We start from the raw sequence: 20,418 nt of genomic DNA, 5'->3' as shown, positions 1-20,418 counted from the left end.
TTGTGCATACACAAGCATAACTAGAGCCATTACAGTGCAGTTAACTCCATCTGATTGTGTGGCGGCATATTCTAGGTCATCTCCTGTGAGAGTCTGGGAACAGTTTGGGATCAGAGGTGAGACGTTCCAGACAGCTCTGTACCCACTGATGCACTGACAGGAATGCATAACATTAATAACATTTAAACAGATATTCAGTTATAATGTTTTTACACTTAAACATACAGTATATTCCATCAATCTCAGGGATAGACATGAGCAAGGGTAAATAACGTCAGATTCTTGCATGCAAGGGTGATCCATAATGTACAGTGTACCCCACAGCAACATGGAATGAATTGGATGATCACACAATTCCTGTACATTGCACTTTGTTATGAGAGTCAGATGCAAAAAAGGATCCATTTTGCATTTCAATGTGAACAGTTGTAATGCAGATCGATATTAAATACATCCAAATTATTATTGAATGCATAACCTTGGCCTTGATATGTTCCAAATGACTAGGCAAAACCCAAGTGGAAAATCTAAATAGAATGGCATCTCTTTTGACAATACCATCGACTTTATGTATTTAATACAATTCATAATAATACACACACACACATATATATTCAAGAAGATTGTCCATCAAGATTGTCTGCTTGTAGATGGGTCACTCTGTATGAAGAGAAGAGAGTCAGCAGTCCATAATCCCAGAAAGAGAGAGGAGGAAAGGGGAGCACAAAGAGAAGGAGAGAAGGAGGACTGTAACTCCGCCTCCAGTCTCGATCATCTCACATTCCTTATTCGCTGCCCCTCACGTTGGAGAATAGAGCGAAAGGGAGAAGAGGGCACAAGAACAAGGAGAGCAAAACGACCATGGCAATATTCAAATCGTCTCAGCTTGAGATATCTGATCAGAGCACATCTCTAACTTCGATTTGGGCATGGGGCACTCCCGCGATAGACAGAGTTCTGTTGAATGACGCTACACCTGGGCTGAGGACAAAATGAGGGTGATCTTCATCCAGAACGCCGGTTTTGTCGCTGCTTTCTCGGGAGGCAATGACGCTGAAGGTTTCGCCTTTTAGTTGTGAGTTAATGATGTTGGCAGAATTTTTACGGTAGATAATGTGAACGACCCAGAATAAAGGACAGACGACGAGATCATGACAGTGTAATAACGTGAGAGTAGAATAGCCCTATGATATTTTGATAGCTGATAGTTTTTTGTAGACAGATCAATTTTGCTCACCATTGTCCATAACCAAGGAGACAATGTAATATCGAAAGTGTATCCTGCTTCCGACATGCCGTCTCCTGTCAAAATCTGATGTATTTATAAAGCCTACTGTAGCCCTAGAATGTATACTATGATATCCAATGCAATATGTATCAGGCTTTTAAGATAAGATTATGTCCCCTAGGCTTATGCTTTTTTATTTAATCGGATAATTATGATTCTTATGAAGTGATAAACGGATGAATAAGCCCAGTTAAGGGAAGGATTTTCTCTGTTCACAAAAAGATGAACATATATGAGTGATTAGACAATCGGAATGTTAGTTTCCATGTAATATTATAATAATTACGCATTATAGCTTGTAATTTATTTATTTATTAAGACTATTATTAGGCCTATAAGTATTATATTTTCAATATTTGTTACAGTTAGTTAGTGTGAAATATTTAACTGTGGGAAGTTAGATAAAATACTTCCCTAGAGATGGAAACCGCTTTTCTATCAGCACACCGGGGTCTATCTCGTCCCGAGGCCAAACAAGCCCAAACCACAGCGGGAACACCGATAGGCGGTGGTCCCTCTTCACCCCTGCCTGCCAGCAATTCAATGGCAGAGACCCCGGCAGTTATTGATGGAAGGCGAAACTCAGGCGTGAAGAAACACCACCACAAACATAACCTGAAACACCGCTACGAATTGCTGGAGACACTCGGGAGAGGAACCTATGGCAAAGTCAAGAAGGCAATCGAGCGTCATTCTGGGAGAGAGGTGAGACATCTTACAAACTCTTATGTAGCCTATTCATAACATCTGTCGGTGTCCTCTGCCCCTGCGACTATCAAACGGCTATAATTTAGGTCTGTTTTTAAACGCCCTTTACTGACTCAACAAAACATGCAACAGACGCCCAAATAGCTAGTTTGTTGCTATAGGCGTGTGCTTCTCATACCCTTTGGGAATTCCCCCGTGCTCAACTGGGCCCCGGAGGACATGGGAACCTCGACAGCACGCGCTCTGTTCCCAGTGGTGCTTCGTAACCGGATGCTCGAGTGCAGATGTTTAAATCCGGCTACTGATTGATTGATGCGGCCTAAATGACCCCAATGATACGCATCATTGAAGCCGGCCAGCCGTTCTCAAACATACTTCCGCCTACTCAGATCGAATGGGGCCAGAACATACAGTTTACTGCTGTAAGGTTAAGAGGTCCATCTAAAGGAATTTGGTAAACTCATAAAGCTAGACATTTGAAGGCCGCTTAAGTGTTTTTGAAACGTATACAATTATACTTCTTCTGCATAGTTCTGTTGTGTCTGGCCAAAGTGTTCATGCTTTTGTTGTGTGACTTGTCACACAACACACACATCAGCACTATCTTGTGACTGTCATTAGATGCCCACCATCTGCTGTAATGCACCTAGCAGTTGTCCTTGTAGACCTGCGTACCTCTTCAAATATGTCCACGTGCTGCAGAATTTGACCCCTGCTCCCCTTCTGGCAGAAGGAAAGGAACTTTCCATGTGTTCTGAATGCCAGTGGGGAGAAACCTAGTAGGGGTCAACATGTCCCTCCTGGTTCCATGGCTCCTACCTAGAGCCAGCTTGGCGGGGGCACTGTAAACATTTCTCCGCTGGCCTCCTCACCCAGTTCCACTGCTCTATTACCAGTTTCCTTGCTTGTTAATGAACACATAGCCTGCCAAGGTAAACTGAAAAAAGCCCCCTTTAGAAAACAAATGGCATAAGATATGGCGCCTAATCCCTATAAGTGTGACTCCGAGCGTTTATGATGAAGGCTGGGTCTGACGGTGAATACCAGTCTGCTGTGAGACCACATCAGTAAGCACAAACTGCTGCCTTTAGGCCACAGATCTACCAGCCTGGTTGGTTGAGACCTTCCACTAGACAGTGAAATGTGTAGCACCGGGAAAGCCTAATCCCTCTGCATTCCTCCTCTATCTTGGGCACCGGGACAGGCCTTAGCCCTAAATCGCTAATGGTTAAAGATGAAGCAGGGAGGCCAGGAAAGCAAGTTCTAGGAACAGAGTGTGTTTTAGAGTTGTAGCCCTAGTAGTCAGAGGCAGTCAGAAGGCCTTCAGTCAGCAGTCCTGGAGCCACCGGAGGGAGGGAGGGAGAAGGGGGGGGGGGGTTAGACTCACGTGCATCTGGAATGGTGTTGCTGGGGTTTACGTGACCTCTGACCCTGAAGACTTCCTGGTGTTTATATCTCTGCGATAGCAGCAGGGTGAGAAGGTAATTCAACCTCCACTGTCCGTGTTACTGTCCGATGCCTGCCTGGTTTCTTTACCAACCGAGATGAGCAGAGCAGACTGAGGGAAATGGGATTGAAGAAAGAGATGGATGTGTGTGCGTGTGTTTGGAGATGATGGGAGAGACTGATGAGGAAGATTTAGAGTGTGTAAAAAAAAAAGTGTGTCAATGAATGTGTGAGCCTTTCTAATCTGCTTAACCATGTTGTGTTTGTTGCCAACTTCATTTGGAGTGGAGTGGGGTGTAAATCTTGAGCGGGTCCACAGATTGGTCGCTTCAGTTGACGGTCACTGTGTGTTTGAACTGTTTACGTGCCTGACGGACTCACCAAGGCCAAGGGTGAGAATAGACTGTGTATATGTGTGTGTATGTGTGTGCATGTCCTTCCATGTAGATAAGTCGTGTGAATGTGTGCGGGTAAAGATACCTCACAAGAAAAGGTTGTGGTGACAGCAGAACCCAGAGTGGTCAGTGACACATGAAAAGGCCATCCCTGACAGGAAATTAGATCGCAGGGGAAAGTTAATATCCTGTGGGGATCTCAGAGAAGGTGTGTGTGTGTGTGTGTGTGTGTGTGTGTGGCTGCTGAGAGGAAACCCACAGCCATAACGGGTGGGCTTGAGTTAAGAGGTTAAAAAGTCACATTAATATGAGCTTAAAGCCCTAGATTACCTCACACCACAGCAATGGATTCACTGGGGAGTGAGTGAGTAGAGAAAGGAAAAATCTGCCTGTTATGACTGAGGAGTCATCGCTACAATTTCTTCACTCCAGGGCTGTGTAAAGCTGCTCTCTGCGATAGTTCTTGGGTCCTCCCTAACACCGTCCACCCCTAACACACTCCCACCCCCACACAGGAACTCGATCCTGACAGAGACAGGGCATCTAGTGATGGATACCTCATCTATTTTAATGGTCTGAGAAAACGCTGCCCGTTGTCGAGCTCCAGTGGAGCGAGGCCTTCGACTTTCACTTCAAACACTCTTCATGTGGGGGCAGGGGAGGGTGGGGTGGTAGCTAACCTGGCCCTGGCAGTGGACTGGCCCGCCGGAGACTGTGCTGCTTGCTTTGACTGACAGTAATAGCCCTCCACTTAAGGGCAGCCGTTATGTAGGGCTAGATTGACCCAGTGAAGCCAGCTGGCCAGTGGATGATACACAGCCATGTTTAATGATCCACAACATGGTTAGGAGGCCAGAGATGAGCCATGACTCGTACTGCTGTGCATTGTGGGATGGTTTCCTCTAACGAGTGTGTGGGTGAGATGAGCTCATGGTCAGGCGGGTCAGAGACAAGCTGATGTGAGTGGAGTGTGCTGGTGTTGCCCCACACAAGTCGGTAGGCAACACTGGCAACACAATTCTGTAGTAACTGGTGCCACAAAACTCGAAAACCCAAACAGACCCACAACAGAAATACCTAAACTCACCATCTGTACTCATACTGCTGCTGTGCAATTAGATAACCTAATGAGGTAATGGAAAATGGTGAGAACTTAGCAGTGAAGAACAGGGACAAGCTAGCGTAGCTATGCCTGCTACTTAGCTAGTGAACACTCCCCCTTAACATTTTATGTTTGTGTTCTTTTTTTATTCTATGTAATCAAGTCTTGTGGATGGAGGTTAGTGTGTTCTGGGGTTCTTTTTATGGATGTACTCGGTAATTAGCTTGGCATCGGGACTTTTTGTGGTTTCTGCTGCCTGGAATAAAACTGGGCTCTGTTCTAAGGTGGACATCTCGTTCTTTAATGTCGGGAGGACTGAAAGTTCCTCACAGAAACAGATTTTTGTGGAGTGTACCAGGAGGCTCCACTGGCTTAGTAGGAAGAGTGCAGTAATCAAGAGTCTTTCTTAAATTGTTGGCTTGTTATGGTTCATCTGGGCTAGTCCTCGTGTTACTTATGATGAATGTAGATTTATCATGTATCCCTGGTCATGTTAGCTAAATAGAGATTTTGACTGGATGTGGGTGGGAATGTGTTTACAAGCTTTACAAGTCCCTGCAATTATTAACCAATGTGAGCCTGGCATTTGAAATAGCTGTCCACAGTATCCTTGCGTTTCTGTCAAATTCAAAATGTCATCTTCACCTCCCCCATTGTTTCTCCCTCACTTGCTCCCTGAGCAACACACAGTTGCCATGGCAGCCACCCCCCTGTCCCTGTCCCCCCTCCAAAACCCCGGGATCCAGATCTGCTACCTGATCTGTCCATTAGACCCGGGTCAAGGGGTGTGTCACTCCACCCAGACGGTAGGCCTAGCCCCAGCACTGTAATTTCCAAGCCGAACGTAAAGTACAAAGGAGGCTTCCATTACGGCACCACGTGGTACTGTGTTTTTCCAGTGGAGTACCTGCATCCCCCTTCCCCCCCCCCCTACAGCTCTGGTTAGAAATTAAGAGACCGCTGTACCTTTTTTGTTCATTTAAAAAAAAGTTGAGATGGACATTTTTGTGGGCTGTGGCCTCTTCAATTTTACCCTTCTGTTCCTCACTCAAAATTGTCTTTCTCAACTTGTTTTGTCATTTGAGAAAAAGGTGCAGTGGTCTCTCAATTATTTCCAGAGCTGTAGACTCATGAATTATACAGCAGGAGAGAGCAGTGATGATGACTCTTTCAGTGTGCCTGAGTGTCGGCCTACCTCGTGACTGTCTGTGTTGACTGATTCATCCAAAGTTCATAGGTCACCTTGTAGTACCCGGGTGATTTGAAAAGATCATAAAGAGAGCATTATTTCATGAACCTTCGATGAGTTTGCCGTGAATGTGTGTAGTTTTGGTGTTTGTTTGTGTCGAGACTAATAGCTGGTTGTGAATCCGTTATTGTTCCTTTCCTGCTCTCGGGCGTGTGTCTTTATCCCAGTCACAGAGGCCACCAGAACTGACCGCACCTGTCCCCTTTGTCTCCAGGTGGCAATCAAGTCCATTAGGAAGGAGAAGATCAAGGACGAACAGGACATGGTTCACATCCGCAGGGAGATCGAGATCATGTCCACCCTTCGCCACCCCCATATCATCTCTATATACGAAGGTGAGCCTCTGTCTGTGCACATGTGGACACACACAAAAACACGCAGCACAAATATACTCACATACGTGCGCACACACTTGCCCACCACACACACACACACACCCGCACACACACACACACACACACACACACACACACACACAGAGCTGTGGTGCTGGGGTGTGAGGTCTGGAACACACCTTTGGGATATTATTCATCTTTTTCTTTCCCTGTCTGGCTTCTCATGTGTCTGGATGGATTTGACTGTGCCGTGTGTGGATGTCTTTGTGTGTGTGTGTGTGTTTGGATGTCTCTGTGCCGTGTGTTTGAGTGCGTGTTACTTCATCTTTGTACTGCGCTCGTGTGTGATTGTGTGTGTCTTTGTGCCGTGTGTGTCTTTTCGCTCTGTTTGTGTGTGTGTGTGTATGTAGGGGGTCGTCTGTGGGGTTCACCACTCCAACATCTGAGAAGCCTCATCCTCAAGTCTTCCCTGGTCTTGATCTCAGGGCCAGACATCTGCAGATACTTAGAGAGCTACAGCTGGGTTCCAGGCTGGCTGTGTGTGTGTGTCTGCACCCTATTTGACTCCAATGCTACCCACACACACCCACACACACACACACACACACACACATACACATACACATACACACACACACACAGACAGACATCAGCTCTCTCTTTCTAGATGTTTTTACATACATAAACGCATATGAATAAATACTATATATGTCAGTCTCCTCCTTATGTGTGTAGCATTGGGTTATGTATTCATGTCCAATATATGAAAAAAACGAAATCAGGTCAGAAAAACAAACCCAAAATAAGTTGTGTTATTGGAACTGTTCTTAGGTTCAGGAAATACTTGAAAGAAGATTTAAGATCCAAAGAAGGTAGTCAAAGACCAAGTCAACAGTAGGCTTGGTCCAAATTCATAAAGCTCATTGGCGTGTCGTTGTATTTTTAGACTATGTCAACAAATAGACAGTTTCATGCCACGTCAGAGATTTTTGGCACATGATTGTACTGTGACTCTGGCCAGACTGGCTGACAGGGATTTGTTTAGGTACAAAGTCTCCAGATCTTTATCGACTTGTGTGTATGTTACAAACAACCACATTTGTCATGGTTACAGTACGTGCCAGTAGTCAGTTTGAATGTTGTGGTTCGTACACACTTTGTCTGCGCGTGTGCTTTTGTGTGTGTGTGTGTGTTTGGGGTGTGTGTGAGAGAGAATGATGAAAAGAACACCCCTCGGTATAATCCTTCTGAGTCCCAGTGGTGTGTTGTGATGCGTGCAGTCCCTGTGTCTACCACCAAGCCTTTGCCATCCAGTCGCCATATGACTTCCAGCCCTCGCCCAGGGTTTCTGGTGTCTCTCTTTAAAACCAGTGTTTACTGTTGTGGCCTGGCCCCCGCCCAGTATAGCCTTGAAAAATGTATAGACACAGATATGTGTATCCGGCAACACCCGTGTCAACAGCTAACTGCTTGTGTGAAGCAAAGCTTTCCCAGATGTGGCGTCCCGGATTGATTTCCCCCCTCCACGTTCTGCATCCGTCAGCATGCTCGCCAGGCACTTAAAGGAACATTTCGCTAGTCACTCCCCCCGATAGGATTTATAACCTCATGACCTTTATTTTGAAAAAAGGCCTTTCGACTCAGTACGGGCTTCCTAATGTAGTCTATTGAGCTCCACTGGTATAGACTGAAGCGTGTGTCTGGCTGTAGGGCCATTGTGTGGGAGAAGACTGGATGCCTGTAAAAACAAGCCTGCCGTGACTAGGACTAGGCCCTCCCTCTGCTTAAGAGGAGGCTTCAAAAGAGGAGTGGGAGATTGTGAAGAGTTCTATGGTCATCTGTGAAGCCCTCTGTGCTGTGGCATTGCTTGTAAATATGGCTATGCAAATAGAATTGGATTTGGTTTGAGAAGGGAGGGGGGGGGGGGGACTCCATTCTCTGAGACAGAGACTCCATTCTCTGGCTTGAGCTGAGAAGGGGAACATCTTATATATACTTAACTGTATCCTCTCCCTTGGTTTCAGTTTACTCTCAAGATCAATTGTAAATTGACCTCTTTTGTAGTCGGTTATATTGCATATCCATCCTTTTCTCGGCCAACCCTGGGCTGGTTTATTTATGTCTTGGGTCCACCACACTCTGGCCCAGCCCAGCTAGCTTGGCACAGGGCAGCCCAGTCAGAGGGACAAGGCGCTAATTAGTCAGATGTGCGTCCTGAGCGCTGAACAAAGCCAGAAAGTGACAGCGTCTGACAGGGTGAGCCAGCAACAGCACGGTCAGGCCTAGCGGCCCATAGCCAACATACGTATGTTACGTAAGCTAGGTAATTACCCCTCCCATGGATGGGGGTGGGGGGGGGGGCAAGGGGGGCTCAAAGGTGGCAAGGACCCTCGCTGGGAGGCTCAAACGCTCTTCGGATCACTGCCTGGGGTCGTGTCGTGCCACGAGCTCAGCCAGCCAATCGGACTTCACCTCCCAGGGAGTGTTTGGCATGGTGCCCGTCTGGCCCACGGAGTTTCAGAGTCCTTGAAGGAGAGGGTCGGTCAGCAACAACACAGAATAATCCTCTTGAAAAACAGTAGGAGGAGGTGGGGGGTGAGGTGGGGTGAGGGAGGCACGGGTGGAGGTGCTCACTCATGGGTGCAGAAAGAAGAGGCCGGTCTTCACCCCTGGTGACCTGCTGTGTGGGAAAATAACGGCAACATAAGAAGACCATGGTTGTTTTGTTATCCCTCTGTCTCTCTCTCTCTGACTGGGTTCCTCTTTCTTCTTTCTTTCTTTCTTTTTCTCTCTCTCTCTCTCTCTCTCTCTCTCTCTCTCTCTCTCTCTCTCTCTCTCTCTCTCTCTCTCTCTCTCTCTCTCTCTCTCTCTCTCTCTCTCTCCCTCTCTCTCTTTCTCTCCCTATCTCTCTCATTGTCCCTCTCTTCATCTCTCTCTCTCCCCCTATCTCTCTCTTCCTATTTTTCTTGAGCTCTCTTTCCCGATCTCTCTCTTTCTCTATCGTTCTCTCTTTCCAGCTGACTAACAGTTCTCATGCCCCATTGGTCTCCTCGGTTGGCCCAGTAGCAGTCAGGTCCTGTGGTTACATGGATAGATGCTGTAGGAAGAGGACAGGTTGTTCTGTCATTATTGTGTGGGAAGCGCTCCTGTGTCGATGAGGGCTCAGTGTGGTGGTTGGGAATGTGGGGAATTCTGCTCAAATGTAGTGACATGATGAGAATTTTCGGAGATACTGCCGGGGGCATGACACTGGGGATTATCCTATTTCTACTCCTCTTCTCTCCTCTCCTGTCCTCTCCTTTCCTATCCTCCTCCCTCCTCTCCTCTCCTCCCCTCTACCCTCCTCCTCCCCCAATCTTTTCTCCTTTAGGGGTTGATTTGATTGCAATAACAGCCCTCCTAGCCATGTTAATGAGTGTACAGCCAGACTGCTGAGGTGGGGATAGTGATGTCATCATGTGTGCAGCACAGACAGTTCTCTGCTCTGGCACTTTCACCAGCGCCTAATTCCGGAGGGACTCTCGTTTTCTAAACACTTTACATAACAGTGTCCACTCCAATACCACGATGAGTCATTTAAGTTGGAATTTGACATTTGTAAACTGTTTTCTACACTGAGCAACAAATACGCGGTGACGTAAACAGATTACGACTAACTGCTGGGTGTCTTCTCTCTGCAGTGTTTGAGAACAAGGATAAGATTGTGATCGTGATGGAGTACGCCAGCAAAGGCGAGCTGTACGATTACATCAGCGAACGGCGGCGACTGAGCGAGCGAGAGACACGACACTTCTTCAGACAGATAGTGTCTGCCGTGCACCACTGTCACAAGGTGAGGGGGTGCACCCTTACGGTCACACACACACACACCAACACCGTGCAATACTAACACACTCATTTAGTACATAAACTTATCTCAAAAACTCCCAAGTCCACATGGACTTTCTTACTTTCTTTTACACAAAGACACTCACTCACGAACGCACGCACACACACACACACTGCTCTGCTAATCATGTACAGGCCATAATGTAACATTAACCTTATATAGCCTATTCCCCACCTAGCCAAGCAGTCTGCTTGTCTGCTATGGTGGATGAGGCATGCTTTTCTTGGCCAGTGGCCGCAGGCCGTAATCTGTAACTGACTCGAGATGAAACACAGATCCTGTGCTGCAGCTCCACACTTGTGCACTAAGCAGGTCCGGCACCAGCTCTCTGTGGACACTTGTTGTCATATTACACACATCCATATATTACCCCCCTACCCCACCTCCACCCCTCCTTTTTAACCCCTGACTCCCCAGTGAGGGATTGGTTGTCTCTCTGCCAGTCATCAGTCACACAGCAGGATGTAGCATGATGTCATTGCCCTGACATAGGAGAGCCCCAGACATCCATCCCATAGGGGAGATGAGTCACCAGGGGCAACCACCCAGGGGGCGGGGAATGGGTAGTGCGGTTGGCTGAGACAGGAAGGAGGTATTCGCGCGAGTTCTCATTCCCACCTCCTCTCCACCAATGAAAGCCATGCAAACATGTGTTCCTTGTCATCGCTAACCAATTGGAGACGCCCCTCCCCCACCACCACCCTCCCACAGCTGCTGTGAAGTCACTCTCTCCTGCCTTCCACATCTGAGTACGGCTGTGTGTTTGTGTGTGGACCACATGTCAAAGTGCGGGCCTTTAAAACAGAAACTAACTACAGAGTTGTTTTTTAATCCCGAGATGTTTGGAGAACATCATTTATCCCACTGGCTAATTACACGGCCCTGTTTTTATATGACACATGCCAGCTAGAATGGTACGAAGAGAAACACAGCAGATGTCAACACGACGACCCAGAGCGACACAGCAATTAAACACCACTAGACTCGCTGCCTTGATTTCCCCTGAGAGATAGTCTGTGCTGGATAGGATTTGTAACGTCTCCATGAATCATCTGCTGTGTGGTGTGCTTCTTATTAATCTGTCAAGATTGTTGTCCACAATTTAAAAACAACGTTTTTGTGTGTTGCAGAATGGAGTGGTTCACAGGGATTTGAAACTGGAAAATGTTTTACTGGATGAAAACTGTAACATCAAGGTAAACATATTGTTGGACCCACTGTTGGACTATTAGGCAACACTTTGCATCTAATTTTTGAAGCATTTTAAGGGCAACACTTTTCCCAAGGGAACCTTAAATGAAAGTTAATAAATGAGAAGGCATGTTGAATCATGCTCGGTATAGCTCAGTGGTTAGAGTATCTAACTGCAGAGTCAAGAGGCTGCAGGTTTCCATCCCCCCTCTGTACGTTTCCTAAATCAATCAATCAATCAATCAATCATGTCCTCTACGTTCTTCTCCCATCCTCACAGATAGCTGATTTTGGGCTGTCCAATCTTTACCACAAAGACAGACTCCTCCAGACCTTCTGTGGCAGCCCACTCTATGCATCACCGGAGATTGTTAACGGGAGACCCTACCACGGCCCAGAGGTAGGAACCAGGGTCAAAGGTCAAACACATACTCCGCCAATCAGGGCCGGTTGTTTGTTTTTGGCGAGGGGGTGTCGCTAATCTCCCAGGCCTCACCCCCGCTGTCAACACCATGCACGGATACTCTATCTCTTTCTCTCTTTTTTCTCTCTCTTTATCTCCCCCCCCCCCCCCTCTCTCTCTCTCTTTCTCTACTTCTCTTTCTCTCTCTATCTTTATCCTCTCTCTCCCTTCCTCTCTCCACCATCTCTCTCTCTGTCCCTTTTTTTCTCTCTCTCCCACACACACCCACCCACTAACATCATCATCATCATCATCGTCACATAGTTGTCACAGAGAATGCCGGAGACTCCATGTCTGAATGTTTGATGGGATTAACCCCAGTCCTGGGGAGGTCTCTTTTACTTCCTCAGTGTATGTGTGTGTGTGTGTGTGGTGAGTGTGTGTGTGTGGTGAGTGTGTGGTGAGTGTGTGTGGTGAGTGTGTGTGTGTGTGTGTGTGTGGAGGGTTGGGGGTACAAATGCTGTCTCTCCAGCCCCTTTGAAGCCACTCTCTCCTCTCCTCCTAACAGGAGTTACTCAGTCTGGGAGACCTCACTGCCAAGGGTAGACTGTGACTAAGTCTGTGACTCACTAGTCTGGTTGAAGTTGGGAGTGAAAAATGCCCCAAAAGCCATGTATTCGCTAATTCATTTTATTTTACATTTGCAACAGTTTGTATGTTACATAAAACTATTGGGGGAAAAAATCTAGTATTTTTAGACTCAAGTCTCAACCATTCAATTTAGGATAATTCACTGTAATTTACTTCTGAGTGCTAAGAAAAACAATGGGGAGATTGTAATCAAAATGGTAGAACCCGGTTAGGGACAAACCACAAATTACAGCCAACACTAGGAACAAAAACAGGAGTCAACAATGGTGCGTGCCCTGTCTCGCCCACTGAGCTTGCCTAGTAGGCTGACCAATGGGAACACGGCCTGGAGCGAACATTCCTGGACGTGGCCTAGTGACGGTGCTACAGGAAGTGGAGTCACTCTGCCCTATCTGATTTCCTGTTCCCTGACCCCAGATACCTCCGGGTGTAGCCGTCAGCAGACACATTCCTTCAGGAGTCTCGTCCTCCTTAAAAAAACATGCACACACACACACATGCACACTTGATCCGACACGGACACACACTCTCCCACACCCGCCTCAAGGTCTTCACTGTGAAACCACACTTAGATCCACCCAATACTCAAGGTCTACACACACACACACACGTAGATGTCTGCTAATCAGTGAGTGGCAGCCCGTCTCCAGAGATCTGTCATTGTCCAGGATATCACAGCTCTACCAACTCTGTTGGACTCATTACCCCAATCTCACACACACCCTGCACCCCTACCCCTGCCCCGCTGCCTCCCTACCCCATGCCCTACCCCACCCCACCCCCTATCACACCCCCTACCCCTACTCTGCACATCATACCCCGTCCCCCTACCCCACCTCCTACCCCTCTCCCCCTGTCCCAGGCCCAGGTCTTATGCAACTGAGCTTACTCTGAAAGCCACATTGCATTAAGCCAGTGGTCACAAAGTAGTAGGTTCTGGCTGACAGAGGGGAGAGAGGGGGGGGGGGGGTGTGACAGAAAGAAGGGGTGAGAGAGTGTGTGAGAGCAAAATAGAAGAGAGAGAGTGAGCTATGGAGAAAGAAAGAGAGAGAGAGAGAGAGAGAGAGAGAGAGAGAGAGAGAGAGAGAGAGAGAGAGAGAGAGAGAGAGAGAGAGAGAGAGAGTTTGAAGGAAGAGGTTTTATCTGCATGGAAACGAACAGACTTTCCAGATCCCTGGCGCTTTTCAGAGTTTCTCCAGCCTGGGGGGAAAGGGTTAGGGATGAATAGCATGAACAAAGGCATTAGAGTTATGATACTCTTAAAAGTTAAAAGTATAGTTTTGCCATAATTATAAATGCCCAGCTGGCCCTAAAACATACTTAGGCTCATTATTCATCTTTTGATGCTGAGATTTCATCATTCCTTGATCCTGAGACTCTCAAATAATCATTGCTGATGCATCAATTTGGGCCATGTGTGTGCTATCCTGAGATCTGCATATTGACAGTGTGTGTATGTGTGTGTTTCAGGTGGATAGCTGGGCTCTGGGGGTGCTGCTGTACACCCTAGTCTATGGAACCATGCCGTTTGACGGAGGCGACCACAAGAACCTGATCCGCCAGATCAGTAATGGAGAATACAGGGAACCCACCCAGTCCTCAGGTAGACCCCAGCCCTCTCTAGTCTCCACACTCACTGGCTTTGTAGAACCAATACTTTCTCCATTAGTTCATGTTTTGTATGTGTTTTGTATACTATGTAGGTCTACACAAATACAATCTGTATCCTTACAATGTAGGGCTTTACAAATACTATTGATAAATAGATGGGATATTGAAGACGTATTTAGATAGTACCCAATTGCTGTGAAAGTACCAAGTCAATGAAGTGAATCGCTAAGTTGAAGACAAGTTGACGACAAAACCAACGTATTTATTATATATATGTAAGGTGCCGGTGTCTGATACACTCAAGTTGAGTATCTCAGAAGACTGGACAGTGAATACAGGAAGTCAAGGGAGTTAAATAGTATCACAATATAGGAGGGTACGTGACGATTAGCATAGCCTTCGCACAGAAAAAGGACACTGCATGCTAGATAGCTTATGTTTAGGTCTTTAGATATAGGGCTCCTAGAAATGGTCTTGACGCTCCTCCTATTTTCCTTGTTCAAAGTTCCATGGTATTATACACTTTGGTAATATTGTGACCTCTGACCTACACTAGTGTCAAAGGCATTTCCTAGTCGCACCTTACAAAGAATTAACTTATGGCTATGCGGGTCAGCAAACAGCATAATGACAGTTTATCAATGATACAAGCAACATCATTCATAGATTGGCATATTTCTTTCCTGGACATGACCACGGGTTATGTTCTCATGAACTTAGTATAGCAGGGTATAGATCAAACATTGTTCATCATATTCAGAGCATTCCAAACAGTATAAAAGTAATAAAGTAATCATTAGTTGTAATCTTTAATTATTGTCAACTGATCAGTGGTTAAGGACAGACCACTTCAACATTCAAATCCAATTGCATTAGTATTGTGTGCTAACCCTCCGCTGTGCCCACAGCTACATTTGACATTTGATTCATTTAGCAGACACTTTCATGCAAAGCTGCTGTTTCATGCAAAGTGCATCTGTGCTGACCGTCCACTGTGCCCGTGCCCCAGATGCCCGCGGTCTGATCCGCTGGATGCTGATGGTGAACCCGGAGCGCCGCGCCACGGTGGAGGACATCGCCAACCACTGGTGGGTGAACTGGGGCTGGAAGAGCAGCGTGTGCGACTGCGACACCCCGCGAGACCACGGAGGTTCACCCATGCTGGCCCGTTTCATCGACTGGCAGAACCGCAGCTCGGAGCCCAGGCCCGCAGGAGGGAACAAGCCCTCGTCGTCCGCCTTGCTCCTCCGCCAGAGGCCCAAGAAGTCCAAGAAGGAGAACGAGGGCGGATCGCCACATAGTGGCGGGGAGGAGAACAAGCCGGGTCTGAAGAGGCCCAAAGGCATCCTGAAGACCAGGGTGATGGAGGAGCAGCGCTCCCCCAGCCTGGAGGAGGGGGAGCTGGGCACGGCCATGCTCAGAGGCATCCCTGCAGGCGGAGAACCAGCCGAGTCCAGCCCGGACCCGGAAGAAGAGGAGCCAGCCCTGGTGGGGGGCTCCCCGGCCAAGATGGTGCCCACCCTCCCTAAGAAGGGCATCCTGAAGAACAACCATCAGAGGGAATCAGGGTACTACTCCTCTCCAGAGCGCAGCGAGTCATCCGAGCTGCTAGGGGGCGCTTCCATGTCCCTGGTGGCCAGCTCCCCGCCGAGGAGAGCCGTGGGGAGGAAAGGCATCTTGAAGCGCAACGGGAAGTTCTCCACCTACAGCGGGCCTCCGGCGGGCCTGGTGGTGGCAGGTGGCAAGCTGGGCGGGGAGGCCCCATCGGCCCCCTCCTCCTCAGGGGACTTGGGGCTGTCTCGCAGCCAGAGCAGGCCCTCCAGCATGGTGGGAGAGGACATCAGCGTCCTGTCCTCCCCCAGCTCCCCTGACTGGCCCCCCTCCGCCCCGCACCGCCGCCCCAACATCAGGGCCTGCGTATCGGCCGAAAACCTGCTGCAGCTGGCCAGCTTCCAGGGCTTCCAGGCTGCTCCTCCTCTCCAGGGAGCGAGGTTTGGCCGAGGGCCCAGAGCCAGGGGCTCTCCGGGGGACAACGGCAGCTTCTCCTTGCTGGGGGACCTGGAGGACATGACTCAGGTGTACCAGCAAGCCCTGGACATCAGCAGCAACCTCACCTAGGGGGAGTAGAAGTGGGGAACGAAGAGGCAGATGGCCAGGCTGAAAATCAGATGCGTGGGTGTGTAGGAGTGTACATGTGTGTGTGTGTGTGTGTGTGTGTGTGTGTGTGTGTAGACAGGTGTGTGAGTGTGTGTGTGTGCGAGCGCATGTGTGTTCGTGTTTGTGTGTGCGTGTGCGTCTGTGTGTGTGTGGCATTGACGACCAGTGTGTTGCTGGGATACACCTTTTCGGAGGTTGTAGTTTCCCGATGGGGGTTCAATTCCTGGTGGATACTTTATATGTACACACACACATACACACACACATACGTACACACTTCTGTGCTTTTCTCAAACAAGAATAAATCTAGTTAAAAGGGTTCCAAGAACGTGTGAAGAAACCGGTAGCTGGCACGAACGAACACCACCCTGCCGCCTCCTTCACCCACCCATAGACTTTGCTGTGTTCAAAATGTTTACATATTCAGCGAAAGGCAAGTTAGAATCACAAACACAGCAATCAGAAGCTGGTTGTCTCTCTTAGTAAAACGACAAGTTTTTGAGTTTGAGTTTACAAAAGCACCTTAAAACTCACACAGAGCAAATGTTTTTGTGATCTTTACTTCCTGATAAAAACAAACAAACCAGGGTCTTGCTCCAAAAATAACTGACAATGTTGATTATTTATTAATATTTTGTGTAGATTTTAGTTTTTACATACCAAAAACTGGTGGGTGCTGGCTGTACTGGAAGAGTCAAAAGCTCACTGTCTCCAACCCTTTGTGTGGAACTGACATATATAATAATGTTCCTCTATGAAGAGAAACATATATACTCGATATATAAGTATGGCTGAGTATGTAAGCCACTCAGATATGTATATCACTATAAAAGTGTATGTCCTATATACGACCATATGATACTAGGGATATGTAGGAAGTGCCTTTTTTATGATCCATATAAAATTATCTATGTCATTTCCTAAAAGTGGAGCGAGAGGCCAGGCCAGGTCACCAGTGGGGCTGTTTTTCATTCTGTAGGTGAATGTGGAGAGACCCAGGACCTTTCAAATGCACCGCGACCTCTGACCTTACCCTTTAAAAGTTCACAACAACCTTAAAAAAAAAGAAAATGAGAGAAACCAGGCTTTGTCTCACCACAATGAGGTAGAACGACACAGAAACAAACTGCCAGGAACAATTTGCCACCTCGGAGAGATGACACAGAGTCTCAACCAAGCTTGTTTCGTGGGGTGCTTTGAGACAGATAGTTTGATGTGTCTTGATGTGTCGCAGTGACAGGCGGCCTGGGGAGGTCTGGAAAGGCTCTCCCCACGGAACCGTAGTGAGAAGAGACTGCGTGTTCTGGCCATATCTCAGCTAACAGGCACAGTGAACAAAAAGCATCCTTAGGAACCTTAGAGAGCCTCAGACGGCTTCTCATCGACCCGGAATGTTGCTGCCAAACAAACACCCATGTTCCCGTTTGATCCGTCCCGACAGTCCCCCAGAGATCAAACCCCTCTCCCTGAGCCGAAACCTGGCCGATAGCTGCGGATCCTCCAGAGCAAAGCTGTCCGCCCCTAGCACGCCATCCCCTAGGTCGTTTTCCACAGCTCGGGTTCATTTGGAACCCGTCCCGCGGTTGCGAAAATGCCGTGGCAGTAAGTTCATTTGTTTTTAGTGCGCCTGATGACACAGCGCATTCCACAGACAATGGGTGGAGATGTGTCAGTGCTGGAGATGTTATCACCTCCACTCCAGGTGGCTTCTGTGGTCCTCCAGCTGTGCACACCACTCCATTATGTGGAACAGGCACAATTAGCCAGCTATTGTTTTCATGAGATGGTAAGAGAGAGGTAGAGCGTCGTTATTTCTTTCAGAGAGAAAGAGAGAGAAACCCGGAGAAGTGATGAAAGAGAGATGTCTGGAACAGTGGTGAGATTGCAGAGGGCTTTCCCGTGTAGGACAGGTTTGAGGAGTTGGGTGGTTGTCGTGGAAGGAATTGGTTAGGTAGAATAGAGAGAAGAACGTGAAGAAAGTGACTCGAGTAAAAGTAGGAAGAAAGTTGTGTTCGTAAGCCAAAGATGAGAAGCAACTCAAAGTTGATTCAAGGATTGAAATTGCTTAGGAGACAGAAAATATTCTTTGATCTTCCCTGAGAAGGGAATCTGCAGATGGAGTCATTTCTAAGTGACTAGACCTGCCGGTCTGACACATGTTTGTGTAATTTCCCCTTCTGTGTGTAGGGTTTGTGTGGATGTGCGTGCCTTTTTCAGCATGAAAGCTGGATTCTGTCAAACCAGTTTTTGTCACAGGCTTAATGTGTGGTCTATTAATTGTGTGTGTAGCCCTTTTCAACAACAAGGTGGAGTGAGGGATTTGCGAGTGATATCATCCATAATATCAGATGAAACATATGCATAAGCATGCAATTTGTCAGCTAAAAAGGCTTTGCGTTGAATGTTTTAAAAGGTTCGCAGGTGCAAAAATAAAAAAGGTCCTGGGTATGGATTCAAAAGACAGCCCCGATACGTATTATATTTCATTTTATTGCCTTTTGTATTGCATTTTATTGTCAACTGGATTTACAGTGATAAAATTATACTATGTTAGTATTTTGTTTTATTATGCTTCTGTTTTTGATTCTCCAAAATATAGAAACTTTATATTGCTTTATGTTATGGAAGAAAAGTATTTCTTCCTTCAGTTTGGCCAAGAGCAGAGAATCTGACCTGAGATCAGTGAAGTCTCAGTGTTGTTGTGTTCTGGTAAACCAGAAGGGGTCAGAGTAGCTGATCTGAGACCAGCCCTAATAGTGTTAACCTGTGATTGTACATCTCATAGAGAGAGGAACCAATAAAACACCAAATGGTATTTTCAAACTGTCCAAAGACAAACAGAGAAGTGGCCTTGATACACTACAACATCAAGACTATGAGTCCATGGCTTTGAATGACATTTACCTCTCAAAAAACACATTTTGACATCACAGGTAGAATTGGTCAAACTGTAGACCAGTACACTGACAACCCCTGGTGTGATCCCATAGTAGCATACAGCCACCTCTACCAAAACAGGGAGGTCCAAATGGAAGGTATGAGATCAAGAGTGGAAGTGATCTGATGGGAGTCTTGATCTGCCAAACTGGAAATAAGTGGTGTGTACCGCTTAGTTCGTAGGAAGTCTAATCATAGGAAACTTGACTGGATATTGTTTTGACAATAAAAATAGTATTAATATGTTATTTAAGTATTATTTGGGTTATGGCTCATCATTTACTATTGACCGCTAATGCCATGTTGTTGTTTGTTTTGGTATCAGTTGGTGAACCTGGACTGCCAAGCTGGTTTAAGTGGAGTGCCTTTGCTATCTTTTATGATCATGTTTTATTTTGGGGGGTGGGATAATTAATATCAATGTTTTTTATACTTGTATTTATTGGTGATCAAGCCATTTCATTTGACGTTAAAACTACTCTGCTCATGCTTAATCTATGTGGGACAATGAAGATGACCAACTTGGAGATTGTGACATTGTTCAGAATGCAGTAGTGTGAGGATGTCCTCATTGTGAAAGCCAAGGTCAAGTATGTCTTTTGGGGAAATTCAAACCATATCATTTTAACAGATCCTGCAATGTTTCAAGTCATTTTTTAAGGAGGGGATTGAGCTGGGAATCCATCGTGACTCTTTTCCACCACTTAGAACCATGCTTCTGTAGTACTTTATAAACTCAAATAAACAGATCACGTCAAAGAAAGATCAACTTTGTGTCTGGCTTGTTTGTGTGTCGACTGTGGTTCTGTCTTACTTAGCCTGGCTAAAGCCACACACTGGTTGCAACCAATTAACAAGACTTCTGTTTCTTACTGAAGGTTAGTTGGATAAAACCTTATCGTTTAACACCCTGCATCTGTTAATGATTAATCTATGACCAGTGACATGGGTAGTACTTGAATAGACAGGGCTTGAAATATGTCTGCTGAACATGAGAGCGGATGGGAGTACAGCACAGCACATGATCCCTTACACAGATTTCTGTGTAGGACATGA

The 20,418-nt window shown here is 46.9% G+C and overlaps 1 protein-coding gene across 1 annotated transcript; it reads left to right on the top strand.

Moving 5' to 3' along the window:
• The first annotated feature begins 814 nt into the window (after positions 1-814).
• On the top strand, positions 815-20,120 carry nuak1b (NUAK family, SNF1-like kinase, 1b). The gene is made up of 7 exons (XM_067234346.1): positions 815-1,993; positions 6,403-6,523; positions 10,204-10,355; positions 11,543-11,608; positions 11,884-12,003; positions 14,128-14,260; positions 15,278-20,120. The coding sequence occupies exons 1-7, from the start codon at positions 1,709-1,711 to the stop codon at positions 16,384-16,386; spliced, it is 1,986 nt and encodes a 661-aa protein (XP_067090447.1). The 5' UTR covers positions 815-1,708; the 3' UTR covers positions 16,387-20,120.
• The last annotated feature ends 298 nt before the right edge of the window (positions 20,121-20,418 follow it).

This window comes from Osmerus mordax, chromosome 4, assembly GCF_038355195.1.
Source record: "Osmerus mordax isolate fOsmMor3 chromosome 4, fOsmMor3.pri, whole genome shotgun sequence".
Classification (NCBI taxonomy): domain Eukaryota; kingdom Metazoa; phylum Chordata; class Actinopteri; order Osmeriformes; family Osmeridae; genus Osmerus; species Osmerus mordax.
Note: the sequence above shows the minus strand (reverse complement) of the source record. Positions and strands in the feature narration are given on the sequence as shown.

Coding starts and splice junctions, on each gene's coding strand:
- nuak1b (XM_067234346.1), top strand. CDS start 1,709: ATGGAAACCGCTTTTCTATCAGCACACCGGGGTCTATCTCGTCCCGAG. Junction 1,994..6,402: donor AGCGTCATTCTGGGAGAGAG/GTGAGACATCTT, acceptor CTTTGTCTCCAG/GTGGCAATCAAGTCCATTAG. Junction 6,524..10,203: donor TATCATCTCTATATACGAAG/GTGAGCCTCTGT, acceptor TTCTCTCTGCAG/TGTTTGAGAACAAGGATAAG.